Source organism: Cyphellophora attinorum (genome assembly GCF_001299255.1).
Source record: "Cyphellophora attinorum strain CBS 131958 chromosome Unknown Contig16, whole genome shotgun sequence".
Lineage (NCBI taxonomy): Eukaryota > Fungi > Ascomycota > Eurotiomycetes > Chaetothyriales > Cyphellophoraceae > Cyphellophora > Cyphellophora attinorum.
In genome coordinates, this window is record NW_017253244.1 from 22,535 (window position 1) to 35,422 (window position 12,888).

General features: G+C 54.1%; 5 protein-coding genes across 5 annotated transcripts; 4 read left to right on the forward strand and 1 right to left on the reverse strand.

Moving 5' to 3' along the window:
* Positions 1 to 725: 725 nt before the first annotated feature.
* AB675_4451 (WD repeat-containing protein 48) lies at positions 726 to 3,993 on the forward strand (the record flags this gene model as incomplete). The annotated part of the gene is made up of 7 exons (XM_018144591.1): positions 726 to 759; positions 812 to 890; positions 939 to 963; positions 1,023 to 1,536; positions 1,638 to 3,376; positions 3,429 to 3,775; positions 3,867 to 3,993. The coding sequence occupies 7 exons, from the start codon at positions 726 to 728 to the stop codon at positions 3,991 to 3,993; spliced, it is 2,865 nt and encodes a 954-aa protein (XP_017998907.1).
* A 937-nt stretch (positions 3,994 to 4,930) lies between these two features.
* AB675_4452 (uncharacterized protein) lies at positions 4,931 to 6,544 on the forward strand (the record flags this gene model as incomplete). Its single annotated transcript, XM_018144592.1, has 1 exon — positions 4,931 to 6,544. One exon carries the CDS (start codon positions 4,931 to 4,933, stop codon positions 6,542 to 6,544), a length of 1,614 nt encoding a protein of 537 aa, XP_017999124.1.
* Positions 6,545 to 7,259: 715 nt separating this feature from the next.
* AB675_4453 (uncharacterized protein) lies at positions 7,260 to 8,123 on the forward strand (the record flags this gene model as incomplete). The annotated part of the gene is made up of 1 exon (XM_018144593.1): positions 7,260 to 8,123. The coding sequence occupies one exon, from the start codon at positions 7,260 to 7,262 to the stop codon at positions 8,121 to 8,123; it is 864 nt and encodes a 287-aa protein (XP_017999159.1).
* A 2,523-nt stretch (positions 8,124 to 10,646) lies between these two features.
* Positions 10,647 to 11,153, reverse strand: AB675_4454 (13 kDa ribonucleoprotein-associated protein; the record flags this gene model as incomplete). Its single annotated transcript, XM_018144594.1, has 3 exons — positions 10,647 to 10,909; positions 10,966 to 11,014; positions 11,088 to 11,153. 3 exons carry the CDS (start codon positions 11,151 to 11,153, stop codon positions 10,647 to 10,649), a joined length of 378 nt encoding a protein of 125 aa, XP_017999048.1.
* A 727-nt stretch (positions 11,154 to 11,880) lies between these two features.
* Positions 11,881 to 12,428, forward strand: AB675_4455 (V-type proton ATPase 16 kDa proteolipid subunit; the record flags this gene model as incomplete). The annotated part of the gene is made up of 3 exons (XM_018144595.1): positions 11,881 to 11,995; positions 12,048 to 12,277; positions 12,333 to 12,428. The coding sequence occupies 3 exons, from the start codon at positions 11,881 to 11,883 to the stop codon at positions 12,426 to 12,428; spliced, it is 441 nt and encodes a 146-aa protein (XP_017999087.1).
* Between the last annotated feature and the right edge of the window lie 460 nt (positions 12,429 to 12,888).

Here is a 12,888-nt window from a genome sequence, read left to right on the forward strand (position 1 = left end):
TGAATATAGCGAGCGTTCTGGAAAGATGACCGAGAAGTGGCATTGTCAACAAAAGAGCGCGATTCTGCGCATGAAGTTGAGGTTCTACTCGATCACAGGTAGCAGAGGTGTTTGTACATCGCAATTTGATTCAAACATTTCAGACACCATCATGAGTCCCGCCTTGCACGTCTACCCCTGTGCGCTCCGTGGAAATGAGCATGCTGAAGCTGCTGGAACACTCGACGGATTCGAGTATACATTATGATTGTGCAAATTGAAGCTATTGCTTCATTCGAGACATTAACATCAGCACAGTGACTGCGCAACTTCATCGTGCCGCAGCAGTACAGGTCCTGCAATCGCTTAGCTACTTATTCTTTTCAAAGCTGTAGACCCTCACGGTACTTACACACCTGGGTACGTTTTATAGACCAAAGAGCGATGTCCTGACATTTCGGATATAGGCGGGCATAGGGACTGCCCGCACTCGAAATGATGCCGCCGCCGACGTTTCGACCCCAGGCTATGATGCGGTGGTCCACAGCTAGCGTCGCAGTCGGCTCCCCCACGATGAAGGAGAATGATAGCACCGACTCGCTTCCACATCAGCCTAAACCACGCGACAAACTCGTAGAATACTTGTGCTCTGCCCGCACCGCCTCTGGCACTGAGTTGTACAGCTGTCGACCTTGTATACATTTCCCAACGCCATGACAGCAGCATAAGGTTTCCAGGCGAGGAATATGGCCAAGAAGAAGCGCCAAAGGATTAGCTATGGTGAGATGCCCAAGCTCCCCCACATGTTGCGTTGCAGCTAACAGGTAATCAGTGCTGCCGCTGGCAGCTACGCCTGGCGGCCATAGATTGGGCGTCAACGGCCTTGCTTATGATCAGGACCGATCTATACTGTACGTTGACCAGACAGGAGCGCCCAACACAGACTGAACAGAGAATAGATACACTGCGGGTCGAGATGGTGTGGTGTGTGGCTGGGACTTGAACATCGATGCGCAAAATGGAAGCGAAGACAAGAGCAACAGCGCTACCTTTCGCAAACAGGTTCAGGCGCATACACATTGGTCAATGACATCGTGCTGGTTAAGAACAACCTTGGTGTGGTTTCCGCGTCCTCAGATGTCACCGTCAAGCTCTGGCGTCCGCATTCTCATGGACAGGATGGCGCATACACCATAGGATCGCACAGCGACTACGTCAAGTGCCTTACTACACCGGACAAGAGTGCCAACTGGGTCGCATCCGGCGGCCTGGATCACCGGATATGCCTGTGGGACTTGGCTGGAGGCGGCTCGACGCTTGACATCAACTTGAACAAGCTGGACGAGACGGTGAACAAAGGCTCGATATACACACTGAAGGCAAAAGGCTCGATGATAGCAAGTGGCGGCCCAGAAGGTGTGGTCAGGCTGTGGGATATCAAATCGGGCAAGAGCATCACAAAATTTGTTGGACATACCGACAACGTGCGAGATTTACTCATCAGCGAGGATGGCGATACGATTCTTTCTGCCTCGTCAGATCAGACTATCAAGCTTGGTCGCTCACGGCAGGTCGCTGCTTGCATACTTTGACCATGCACAACGACAGCGTATGGTGCATGTATTCTGACGATCCGAACTTGGCTGTCTTCTACTCAGGGGATAAGTCTGGTCTGGTAGCCAAGACAGATACACGACGAGCTATGGAGATCGAGGAAGGTGTATCTGTAGCAGTCTGCCAGGAGCATGATGGTATTGCCAGACTTGTGCCTGCTGGGAACTCGATCTGGACCGCAACGTCGAGCTCTAGCGTGAATCGGTGGAAGGACGTCGACACTGAACTGGAAATCCAGACACCGCCGCAATCACCGCGGCATGAGCGTAGTAATAGTGCTCTGTCTCATCCAGATACGCCTCCAGACACGCCAACCACGAACGGATCGTCTACTCCTCGGATACCTCACAATGCCGTGTTAAGACTCGCCAACACCGCTTTACATCCTGGACGGAAGCGAACAGCGCATCATGCCAACCACTCGATGACGAATGTCCGGAAAGCTTCCGAGATCACTGCAGATGATCTGAGCTTGATCGTGCCCATACGTGGTCAGCCAGCAGAAACGATCGAGGGGCAGAACGGCTTGATCAAGCATGTCATGCTTAACGATCGCAAGCGGATCCTCACACTCGACACAGCAGGCGAGGTGGTGCTCTGGGATCTCCTGAAATGTGTGCCAATCAAGTCGTTCGGCCGGAGGCATCTAGACGAAGTTGTTCCAGAGGTCAACACAACTGAGAGCGTAGCTAATTGGTGCGCTGTTGATACCAAAACTGGCAAGATCACAGTCATGCTGGAGGAGAACTACGCGTTTGATGCCGAGGTTTATGCGGATGAGATTGATATCACTGAGAAGATCGACTTCCGGGAAGACCAGAGGATCAATCTGGGAAAATGGGTACTCCGAAATCTGTTTACAACACTACTTGATGAGGAGATCAGGCGCGACGAGGATTATCGAAAGAAGGCAGCAGAGGGCCGTCTGAAAGGGACCTCGGGCACCTCAACTCCGGCTTTGCGGCCGAACGCGCCAACTAGTATCGCAATGCCGACAGGTCCTACCACACCAGGACCAGTCACAACACCACGCGCGAACGGTACTCATGCACCGCGTACGCCCGGCCTTGCAATAGGCGCGGCTACTCCTGGACGTCACCTGCTACAGAGCGACGGAGTGAGCACACCTGGGTCCGCTGCATTCTCACCTAGCACAGAGGCACCACTTGACAAACGGTTATCACGCACGAGTCAGCCACCGGGCGAGGGACAGATCGACTACTTCTCCTCAGCCGCCAATACATCAGACGAATCTTCTGAGAACAAGGAAAACACGACTGTCACGTCGACGGAAGCTCCACCCTCGAATCCTGCCTCACCCACAGAAGAAAGGAAGAAACCCGGTCTTTTCGGCAAGAAGTTCCAGATGGGCTTCCAAAAGAAGCCTCCTCGATTGTCAACTGACGTGAAGAGTCCCGGACCCACATCTGCGCCTGTTGTAGAAGACAAGTCGGATGACGCCGCATCAAGCAAATCTTCCGAAAGGGAGGAGAAGATCGTCGAGGACAATTTTCTCGGCACCGTACAACGGATTCGGCATGAATACGACGAGCACCTGGAGCAGAAATCAGACGAGGTCCTTCCGCCTGGAATAACGCCTAGCTTGCCGATCGAGACACCTGTGCTGAAGCCCCCTCCGCACACGTTAGTGATCATTCAGGAAGATAACCCAGAATCTGGTGGCCTGGCAGATCAGTATCGTGGCGAGATCGCGAATCTCGGTAAGGAAGCAGACATACTGGAGAAGATTGCGCCAATGTGGTTGGGAGAGCTTTTGCTGAGGGTAAGCTTCTCCGCTCCTGACCCATCGCTGAACAATTTTAACGATAGCTCAGAACCAGATCCCATACAAAGACACAGTGAAAGTCTCCTTCGTCCTCCACCCGTACGAGGATGTCCTCCCGTCCATCGCGTCTCCAGATGGCAATGCTCGCCTCAACGCCAATCGCATGCTTCGTGCGAAGAAGATCCTGGCATACGTAGCGGAAAGGATCGAAGCACCGCCTCCGGCGCCGCCCACTGCGGCCGAAGATGACTCGACCGATGCCACACCGGCACCTCCATCCGCGGAGCCAATGCCCGAGGAACCGAGATTGCAGCCGCAGGAATATCTCGAGCTGTACTGTCAGGGAATCAGAGTTGATCCGAACATGACGTTGGCGACTCTGCGGGTGCATCTATGGTAAGCCGCTCCCTAGTTTTTATGCGTTGATGGAGACATCATTGCCAGACCAAGGCGCTCATTCAGAATGCATACTGACTCTTTGCCATAGGCGCACTGGTGGCGATGTTGTACTATACTACAAAAGCAATGGCAAGAAAAAGCTCAGACTACCGCACCCAGCGGAAGTCCCGTCCAAGGAGGAGAGTGCGGAGGGTACTGGTGTGGGCGGCGAATAACGATGATATGGCACCAGCGAACAGACAATGCATGTGCAGCTCAGATGCGAGAATCCCAGTCTACAAAGGTGTACATACTGTGCATGGTGGAAAAGTTGGATGTGGGTCATAATTTTGTATATAGGTAGTGGCTGCTGCGCTATCTTGGACATGTAATGAGACAAGTTTCGAGAGCCAGCGGTGCGTGATCTGCTGGTGAAATAGGACGACACGGCAAACCCTGCCACAGCTTGATCATAGGCGTAGCTTGGGTCTTTCACTTGTTGATCGCAAGACTTCTGGTGCAACCGAGACTCTGCATACCAACTGCTTACGAGGCAAGCGCGTTTCAAGGGCCTATCACTGAATGTCAATCAATGACTGGTAGCACAGCATGAAAATGGAGCGACTCGGGGCTCAAAGCTGTCAGGCAACGACCAGGCAGAAAAATTGCCTGGAAATATATTGCCTGAAACAACAGACCTAAGAGGCGCTCTTCATCGGTCTTCATTGCAGTTCGGAAAAGACTCCCAGACTTCAAGGCCAGTGTTGCAGCGCACGATTGGACATCTACATTAAATTGCATCACTGAAGCGTCTCAGACGTGCATAATGAACATTCACGTCGACTTCTAGCTCAAGAACAGAGACTCCGAACAGACAGGCTCGCGCTCCGTATGAGGCAGGTGGCCTCATTTGAGCCTTGATCTTGCCAATCTTGCCGGATGCTGGTGTGGACCATGGCTCGGTGTACGCTAAAGTCGTTGTGAATCTATGTACCTGTGATGGATGGAGCAGGCAATGCAGCGGTCAAACCGGCAAGATCCAGAACGCCCTACATCTGGGCTGTCGGACTCATAGTGCTTGTGACATCCGTCGCGCTTGCAGCGATTGGGCCAGCGGTCCTTCCGGGTCTGTCATTGCTCCCGCTCCAGAGAGAGAACTCAATGAAACCCATGATGCCCTCCTGGAAGCGCATCCGCCTGCAGACCGCCGAGGACCTGGAACAGTCCTTCGACCTCATCACATCCTACATTCACAGACCGTCCTTAGCGTCCACTGTCGAGGAACTCTCCTTCGACCGCATCAGAAACTACATCCGCTTCGATGACCCTTCCAATCCACCACCCCTATGCGGCGGCGGCCGCACAACCGATTATAGCGCCATGGTCTCCCTTCGCCTCAACTCGCCACTATCACCCAGCGAAGTCCTCCTCAACCGCTCTGTCCACGCCCTCCCCATGCCAGACTCGCAGAAACAGCGCGTAAGTACCGCAATCCTCTGGAAGTCGCAGAATCGCGCCCCCGATCCAACCGACAGGCGGGAGGTCAGCAACTACGTCTACTATCGCCACGATGAGCACTACGAGTATGCTTCCGCGGTCTTTGTGCTCCTGTGTCTCCTGGCGCCGAATCTCCAACAAATCAGCACGATTCCTCCAGCAGACCTACCATCAGAGTTTCTGCGAGCAGCGAATCGTGGAAAATTGGCTCAGGGGTCCTCTGTGCTCAGCAAACTGTCGAGGGTGAAAATCTTCACGAGCACACACCGCCACATCGTAAACGACCCACGCTTCTACCACCGCACGCCCGTGCTCAGCTCCTTCCGGCATTTCGACCGCTTTCCCAACCTAAAATCCCTCAGCACTCAAGCGATTGAACCATGGGAAGACGACGATCTGTCCACAATCCCACCTGGCCTTTCCACCGTGAAGAACATCTCAGTCACAAACTCCGGCATGGACAGCGAGTTCATGGGCACTCTGATTCGCATGCCGGCTGAGCTGGAGAGCATTACGCTGACTACTGGAGGGAGGAGTGTTGAGAGGGGCCATACGTTCATTCAGTACCCTAAAACACTGGGGAAATGTCTGGAGCAGCAGAGGGAGACGTTGAAGTATATTGACTTGGATTTTGATCAGTACCTACGCGCGTATAAGTTCGAGCCGCCGGAAGTGGAGGCGGAGTTAGGGGCGGAGCCCAGATATGATCATTTTGACGATTCCGACAAACAAGACGAGTTGGAAGAGGATGCCCAAGCCGACCTTGATCTCGTTGCCGACAAAGCGGAAAGCTTGCGTAGGGGACATGTCCTGCACTCGCGAGACCTCCCTAACACGAAATCCTATGGTCTCACGATAGGCAGCTTTCGTGACTTTCATGGGTTGAAAGTGCTGAGAATCGGAATCAAAGCCCTCCTTGGGCCTGTATATTATCGTCGGGACCTACCATCAGGGGAGATCAAGACGAACGCGGAGGGAGAGAAGGAGGTGATGAAAACGTGGAACTTGGGACTTGCGGACATGCTGCCAGGAGGACTGGAAGAGCTGGCTGTGAGGGGATACAAGACCGGGGAGAATGCTTTATGGGATAAGGAGGTGGACAATCTAAAGCAGGTGATCAGGGAGGGCGGCTTTCCGTATCTTCGGACTGTGAAGGGTTTAGATGGTGGTAATGGCGGGCATGAGGAAGGAAGCGTGGGAAGCGGGGAGGATGTGAACGATCCGGATAATAACGAGGATGACTTGACAGTCGTAGAGGAGGAACAGGGATGGGTTGAGGCAGAGAGCTAGACGGGCCCAGTGGCCGGCCAAGCCTTGTCGGAAAGGCGCCAAGCCATACTTCCAGAGAGCTTATTGGCCTCCACGTGAGACTTCGAGCTTCTTTCAGCTGTTCCGATGCAATAGGCTTTGCGGATTACACCTTCTCTACCACTAGCGAGCTACAGCACGCGCAGTAGCCAGAGGTGCAGCTTGAGGAGGTTGGGAGATGACCGTCGCAGCTTCTGATCACGAGAGTTGAACAAAGGTGTTGCACCCATCGCTTCATTGTGGGTCAAGTATCTCATCTACTCCTGACAATTAACATGAGTGCTACACGCCGTCGTTCATTGCCATGCAGGCTTTCTCAATGATGCGAGTGTAAAACTACCTTCCGCAAGATCAGAGTTTCCTGGTCAGCAATGCACTTTGTGATGGATGCCACGAGGGTTTTTGGAAGGTTTACGAACCTCAGCAAGTCCCGATGGCAAATATTCATGCCGCACTGGGCTTGAACCTTCCAAAAATGCTGCCAGTACGAGTTAACGACACTACATAATGTGTCCGGCGCCTGTGGGCACCTGCGTCTCTCAATACAGTCAGTCCAGCTCGCGAGTTGCGCTATTTCAGGTGAGCACAACATGAAGACATCCTCGCTCTTGTACTATGCTCTGATCGGCTTCGCACAAGCTGCGATCAACGATGACAACTTTCAACGCGCATTGGCCCAGCTCCCGAGCATGGCGAGATGGCTATCAACAGCAGTGGCGTCCCTGGCCTGTCAATAGCCGTCGTGTACAACGGCACCGTGCAGTACAGTGGCGGATTTGGTGTACGTCTCATTGGCGGCAACGACTCCGTCGACGCCGACACTGTCTTCCAACTAGCCTCGGTCTCAAAGCCAATCTGTTCGACCATCGTAGCCGCTATCGTCACCGCGACAAATCTCACCTTCGACACCGCCATCAATAGCCCTGACGAAGTCGCCGCGTACTCGGACCCCTGGATATCAGACGAAGTGACGATCGCGGACTGCCTCTCGCACCGCAGTGGCCTCTACGGTCTCGCAGGCGACGACCTTGAACTTCTTGGCTATGACCGTTCCACCGTCCTCTCCAAACTTCAATATATGGCCCCCTTCGGCCCCTTCCGCGCCAGCTACAGCTACAGCAACTACGGGATCACCACTGGCGGCACTCGAGCCGCCATCGCCGCAAACGCAACCTGGGAGGATGCTGCAGAGCAATACCTCTACAGCCCCCTCTCCATGACCAGCACCAGTAGCCGCTACAGCGACTTCCTGTCCCGCACCAATCGCGCAGGCCTGCATATCCTCTCCTCCACCAGCAGCAACGCCACCATCGCCTCGGCCGCCAACACAACAGTCTGGACGCCCTCCCGCGCCCGTAACCCAGACGCACAGGCTCCCGCCGGCGGCGTCTCCTCCAGCGTTAACGACCTCGCGAAATGGGTCCAATTGCACCTCTCCCTCGGCATCCCTCCCAACTCCTCCGACCAACTTATCTCCCAGACCGCGTTGAATACAACCCGCACCCCACAGATTGTGCGCGGCATCAACCTACTACCAACGCCACGGGCTTCTACGGCCTAGGCTGGAATGTCGACTACGACACGACGGGTGCTGTGTTCGTCGACCATGCCGGTGCGTTCACCCAGGGTGCACGCACGCTAGTGAAGATGAGTGTCGATGATGGATTGGGGGTTGTGGTCCTGGCGAACTGTTTTCCAACGGGTTGGCCGGAGGGGATCGCGGATACGTTCTTTGACATGGCCATGTTGGGGGAGGTGAGGAGGGATTATGTGGAGTTTTGGCAGGGGGAGTATCAGGCGCTTGTGGCTGGAGAGGGAGGAGGTGGGGAGTTTGAGGGGGAGGCGCAGCTGAGGCGGGGGGAATGTTGGCTGTGAGTGCCTATACGGGGGCTTATGAAAATGAGTATGTCGGACAGGTGTTGATAGAGGCGCCAATTGGAGCTGCGAATGACTCTGCTGCGCAGGATGGGGACACGGGAGAGGAGGCGGACCTGCTCATCAGCTTCCCGGGGAATTCAAATCTCTCATTTCCGCTCACTCACTGGGCTCGAGATACGTTCGTGCTCGACGTCGAGCCACATCAGCTTGGGCAGGGCTCAGCTGTGACGTTCACGATTGGTGCTGATGGAAATGCGACCATGGTCTTCATTGAACTGGTCAGCGGGAATGGTGGTGGGTACCTCATGAGGAGCCAGAGTGACTCAGGTTGAATGCTCAGAGGAAGCAAAGATATATAAGTACGTATTGGGGCGAAAGCGCTGCATCCAGAATCTGTTACGAAAATGGATCTGTCCCGCGATATGACTGCGCTGACTGAAGGTTATCTCATCATCACTCGAGATGCACAGGCTCACTTTGATCCGAACACCAGTGATGACCAGGGGATCGAGCCGTGCCTACCCCTGAAACTTCGAATTTCGCATTCCTGCCTTTGTGACCCCATAATCTCACGCAGAGGCTAGAGAGTAGCCCAACAAGCATATCCGACGCGTTTCCAGAGCTGTTCAAGCCAGTTTGTGGCCGTGCGCGCCTGGGGAACGGGTTGGCAGAAATTAGTTCCCGCGAACACCAAAAGTCGACTCCGTCAAATCTGGCTTTCGTGATCTCAGATGCTGGTGTAGCAAAGAAAAGGCCGTGACCGGCTTCGTCATGCAGGGGCAATCCAGGGTCGCAATGGGTTGAGGAGTTATGGCGGGTTGAATGTCTGCTGAGCTGGCCGAGCGAGTCTTGGCACTGGGGGACGTATTATGGCGACTGCGCACGTGTTCTGCTGGCCGAAGAGCTCAGAGTGCTTGCATTAGACGCGTATACGAACTAATAAGATGCTTCGAATGACGTTGAGCGGCTTCCGTGGTGTCCAAGGGGCATAAAGGCCCCATGTCGTCTGGTATTTCAGTCAGCCGGCGTGCGTTCAGCCACTTCTTGTCATCCGGCTTCCACTAAGCCCTCTCTGTCACAGATGGCCCCCCAACCCGTTGAAGACTGTCGTTCGACCTCGATGATGGGCAGCCCACTAGAGATGCCACAGAGGCTCATCCACATGGGCAGCCTGTTGTAGTGGCAGTCGCAATACCCGAATGCACTCCTGCCCGTCGCTGGCCACCAGCTTTCTTTCACATCAAGGTACTGAGCTGTATTCCAGCATTCAAATACCCAAAGGGCGGCAGTCTTGACAAGCTGTTAATGCCGACGACCTCTCATGACCCTACTGAACGTTCACAAATCTTGTGTTGAGTACTCCATGCCGGCGGCCGTCGCGCCTTAACCAACCTCTGATTTCACAGACTTGGCCACGGCCGTTGCCGACCGTGCCTTCGAAAGGTCCGAAGGGTATGTGTTTCATGCACGAGGTAATACCGGGTCGTGCGTGGCACGGCTGGTCAAGCAGACGCAGCAATATCGAGCAAGTCCCCGTCCAGTATCCGATGTTCAGTTTCGACATGTTCCTCGTCCGCATTTCCAAAATCTGATACTTCATCTTTTCAGGCTTGATGGGATGCTCTGTCTTCTGGAACGTAATGTCAACTGATGTCTGGGTGCCTTCACAGTGGGCTGTTCGTCACATTGTGGCTGCAGCATCCAGTCGAGCCAGAGAGAGAATCCCCACAGGGACTCAAGTGAGGATCGAGACAACAAGTCCATACCAGATCCCGAAGCGATTGTGGCAATTGAGGAGGCCTCTGAGGGCTATGTCAGCGTGTTCAGGACCCATCTCAAGCCATCTTGTCAGGGACGTCGTTCGGGTAGACCATGGCCCAAGTGAGGCTCGAGTGAGGTTGGGTTGAGGGAGTGCCATGCCAGCAACGATATTTTCCCTGCTCAGGAGGCCTCTGTGGATTACTGTGGCAACATGATGGTTCCCGCATTACTGCTTGTCAGCAGGGTTGTTCGACTTAGGACAAGATTCATACGAGGGACAAGTGAGGCTCAAGTGAGGCTAGTTGCGAGACATTCCAGGTCAGTAAGAGTGTAGATTTCACTGCTGGGGAAACCTCTGTGGGCTAGATTCACCGAATCATGAATTCATTGCCTATCAATAATCCTTTGCTCGAAAAAAGCGCCAGAGCCCGCCCTGTGGCCCGTTTCAGATCATAAGTCGTTCGACCCTATTCTTCAGCTCGCGAATTTGAGGCATCAAATCGCTGCTCTCATTGGTGGTAATGCTAGCCGCGATCACGGCACGTGACACTCCACAAGCCCGACCCAGGGCGACCTTGCTAGGCACGTAGACGTACGGGACGTTCTTGTCTTCGGCGAGGAGTGGGAGATGCAGCAAGATGGCGAGTGGTGTGGTATCGGCGGCCAGAATGACGATCTCGGAGGTACCGCGGTTGAGAGTCTTGGTTGCTATGAGTTGACGTTAGTGTCGCTGCTACAGCTGGGGAGGACGCTGGACTACTCACCTTCGTTGGCGCCCTTTTTCAATTGTCTGTAATTGCTAGCCTGCTGGACCTGAGAGGTACTGTCAGCTGTGCTGCCGGGGCGGAGCGGGACGACTAGGCGGGGGTGGAGCGGGACAACTTACAAGATCTAGAATCTTCTGGGACAGGGCTTCATCGGCCACAGGCCATGCTGCGGAGGTTTCGGCCATTTGCTTGAGATGTTCAGTGTATTCGATGCAGGCGGACGAAGTATGCGACCGGAGGTATTGGTAGTCGATGAGTGTGTGAAGTGGTACGTGGCTGATTTTCCGGACAGAGTACTCCTGGTGGTGAAGACAGGCGGGATCACGGCAGCACTTGCTCACCCTGTCGATGTGTGGAGGTTATTGGGAAGTAACGTGTCTTGAGCAAGAAAGAACGAAGTACTCAACCTGAAGTCGAATATAAAAAACTAATTGGAGAAGATCAGCCTGCTCGATGCCAAGCCGCTAAATCGTTTCTGGCTTGGCGATAGAGCTCATGCAGAAGAGTCGCTTCTCCGGTCGAGTTGGTAGCATCATCCATCCTGCGCTGTTCACTCTTCGTCCCATCTGCATCTCTTCATTGTCCGTATCGACCTCACGATAAGCTCGACGCATTCCGAGTTCACTCGCCCTACCTCTACCATTAATTGTCTCTACATCCACCGCAGCAATGGCCACTGATCTTTGGTACGCTCTTCCCTGACGCCTGTCCAATGGCAAATGCAGATCGAGCTGCATGTCAACGGCAGCGCATAGATCCCCTCTGAGCTTTTGACTGACATGTCTGCGCCTATAGTCCCGTCTATGCCGTATGTTCTTGCCCTGCCCTTCGCTTCCTTCGACGCTGGCATCGGCGCTGCATCATGACGACAGCAAGCAGCTAACATGAATATACCAGCCCTTTTTCGGCGCCATGGGCTGCACCTCCGCCATCGTCTTCACCTGCTTCGGCGCCGCATACGGTACCGCAAAGTCAGGTGTCGGTATCTCAGCTATGGGTGTCCTGCGTCCCGATCTTATCGTCAAGAGTACGCTTTTCCTGCGCCACACGGTGTGATTATCTCTGACAACGATGAACAGACATCGTCCCCGTTATCATGGCGGGTATCATTGGTATCTACGGCCTCGTCGTGTCCGTCCTGATCTCCGACAACCTCTCACAACAGCTCTCCCTGTTCACGTCATTCATCCAATTAGGCGCCGGACTGAGTGTCGGCCTGGCTGGTCTGGCAGCCGGCTTCGCCATTGGCATTGTTGGCGACGCTGGTGTGCGCGGCACTGCTCAGCAGCCCCGTCTCTTCGTCGGAATGGTACGCTACAAGTTCTTGGAAAACTCACATAGGCCGTGCCGGCTGACTGATCTAGATTCTCATTCTCATTTTCGCTGAAGTCCTGGGTCTGTACGGCTTGATTGTCGCTCTCCTCATGAACTCGAAGGCCCAGACCGACGTTAAGTGCTAAGCGATGGGTCTCGCTGAGCGGAGGATCCATGGTGGCCAGGTCAGATCGACGACTCCCAGCTGATCGACCGAAAGTACGAAGGCGCCACGATGGTACCCGTCTAAATCCAGGAAAACGTGTCCGACCGGCACAAGACGTTACAGCACGAACAAATATGATCAACACAACACCCTGTATGAAAGCGGCAATTAGACCATAACATTCGATCTACATTCAATGCCATCAGCAAGTAGCCAGGGGGCGGCCGCAGGTTTTGCAAAGCAGGAGAGGGGGAAATGCGTCACAGCCGTTATATATGTATGTATTAATGGCGCAACTTTGGGAGAAGCATGATTCGATGCCTTTGCCTATTACCTGTGAGGAAGGGAGAATTCAATCACGGTGTAGAACCGCGGACTCACGCAGCGCACGACCGTAAAGTACGGTGCTCGATTTCGCTACCCCATGTTGTCTTTTCACA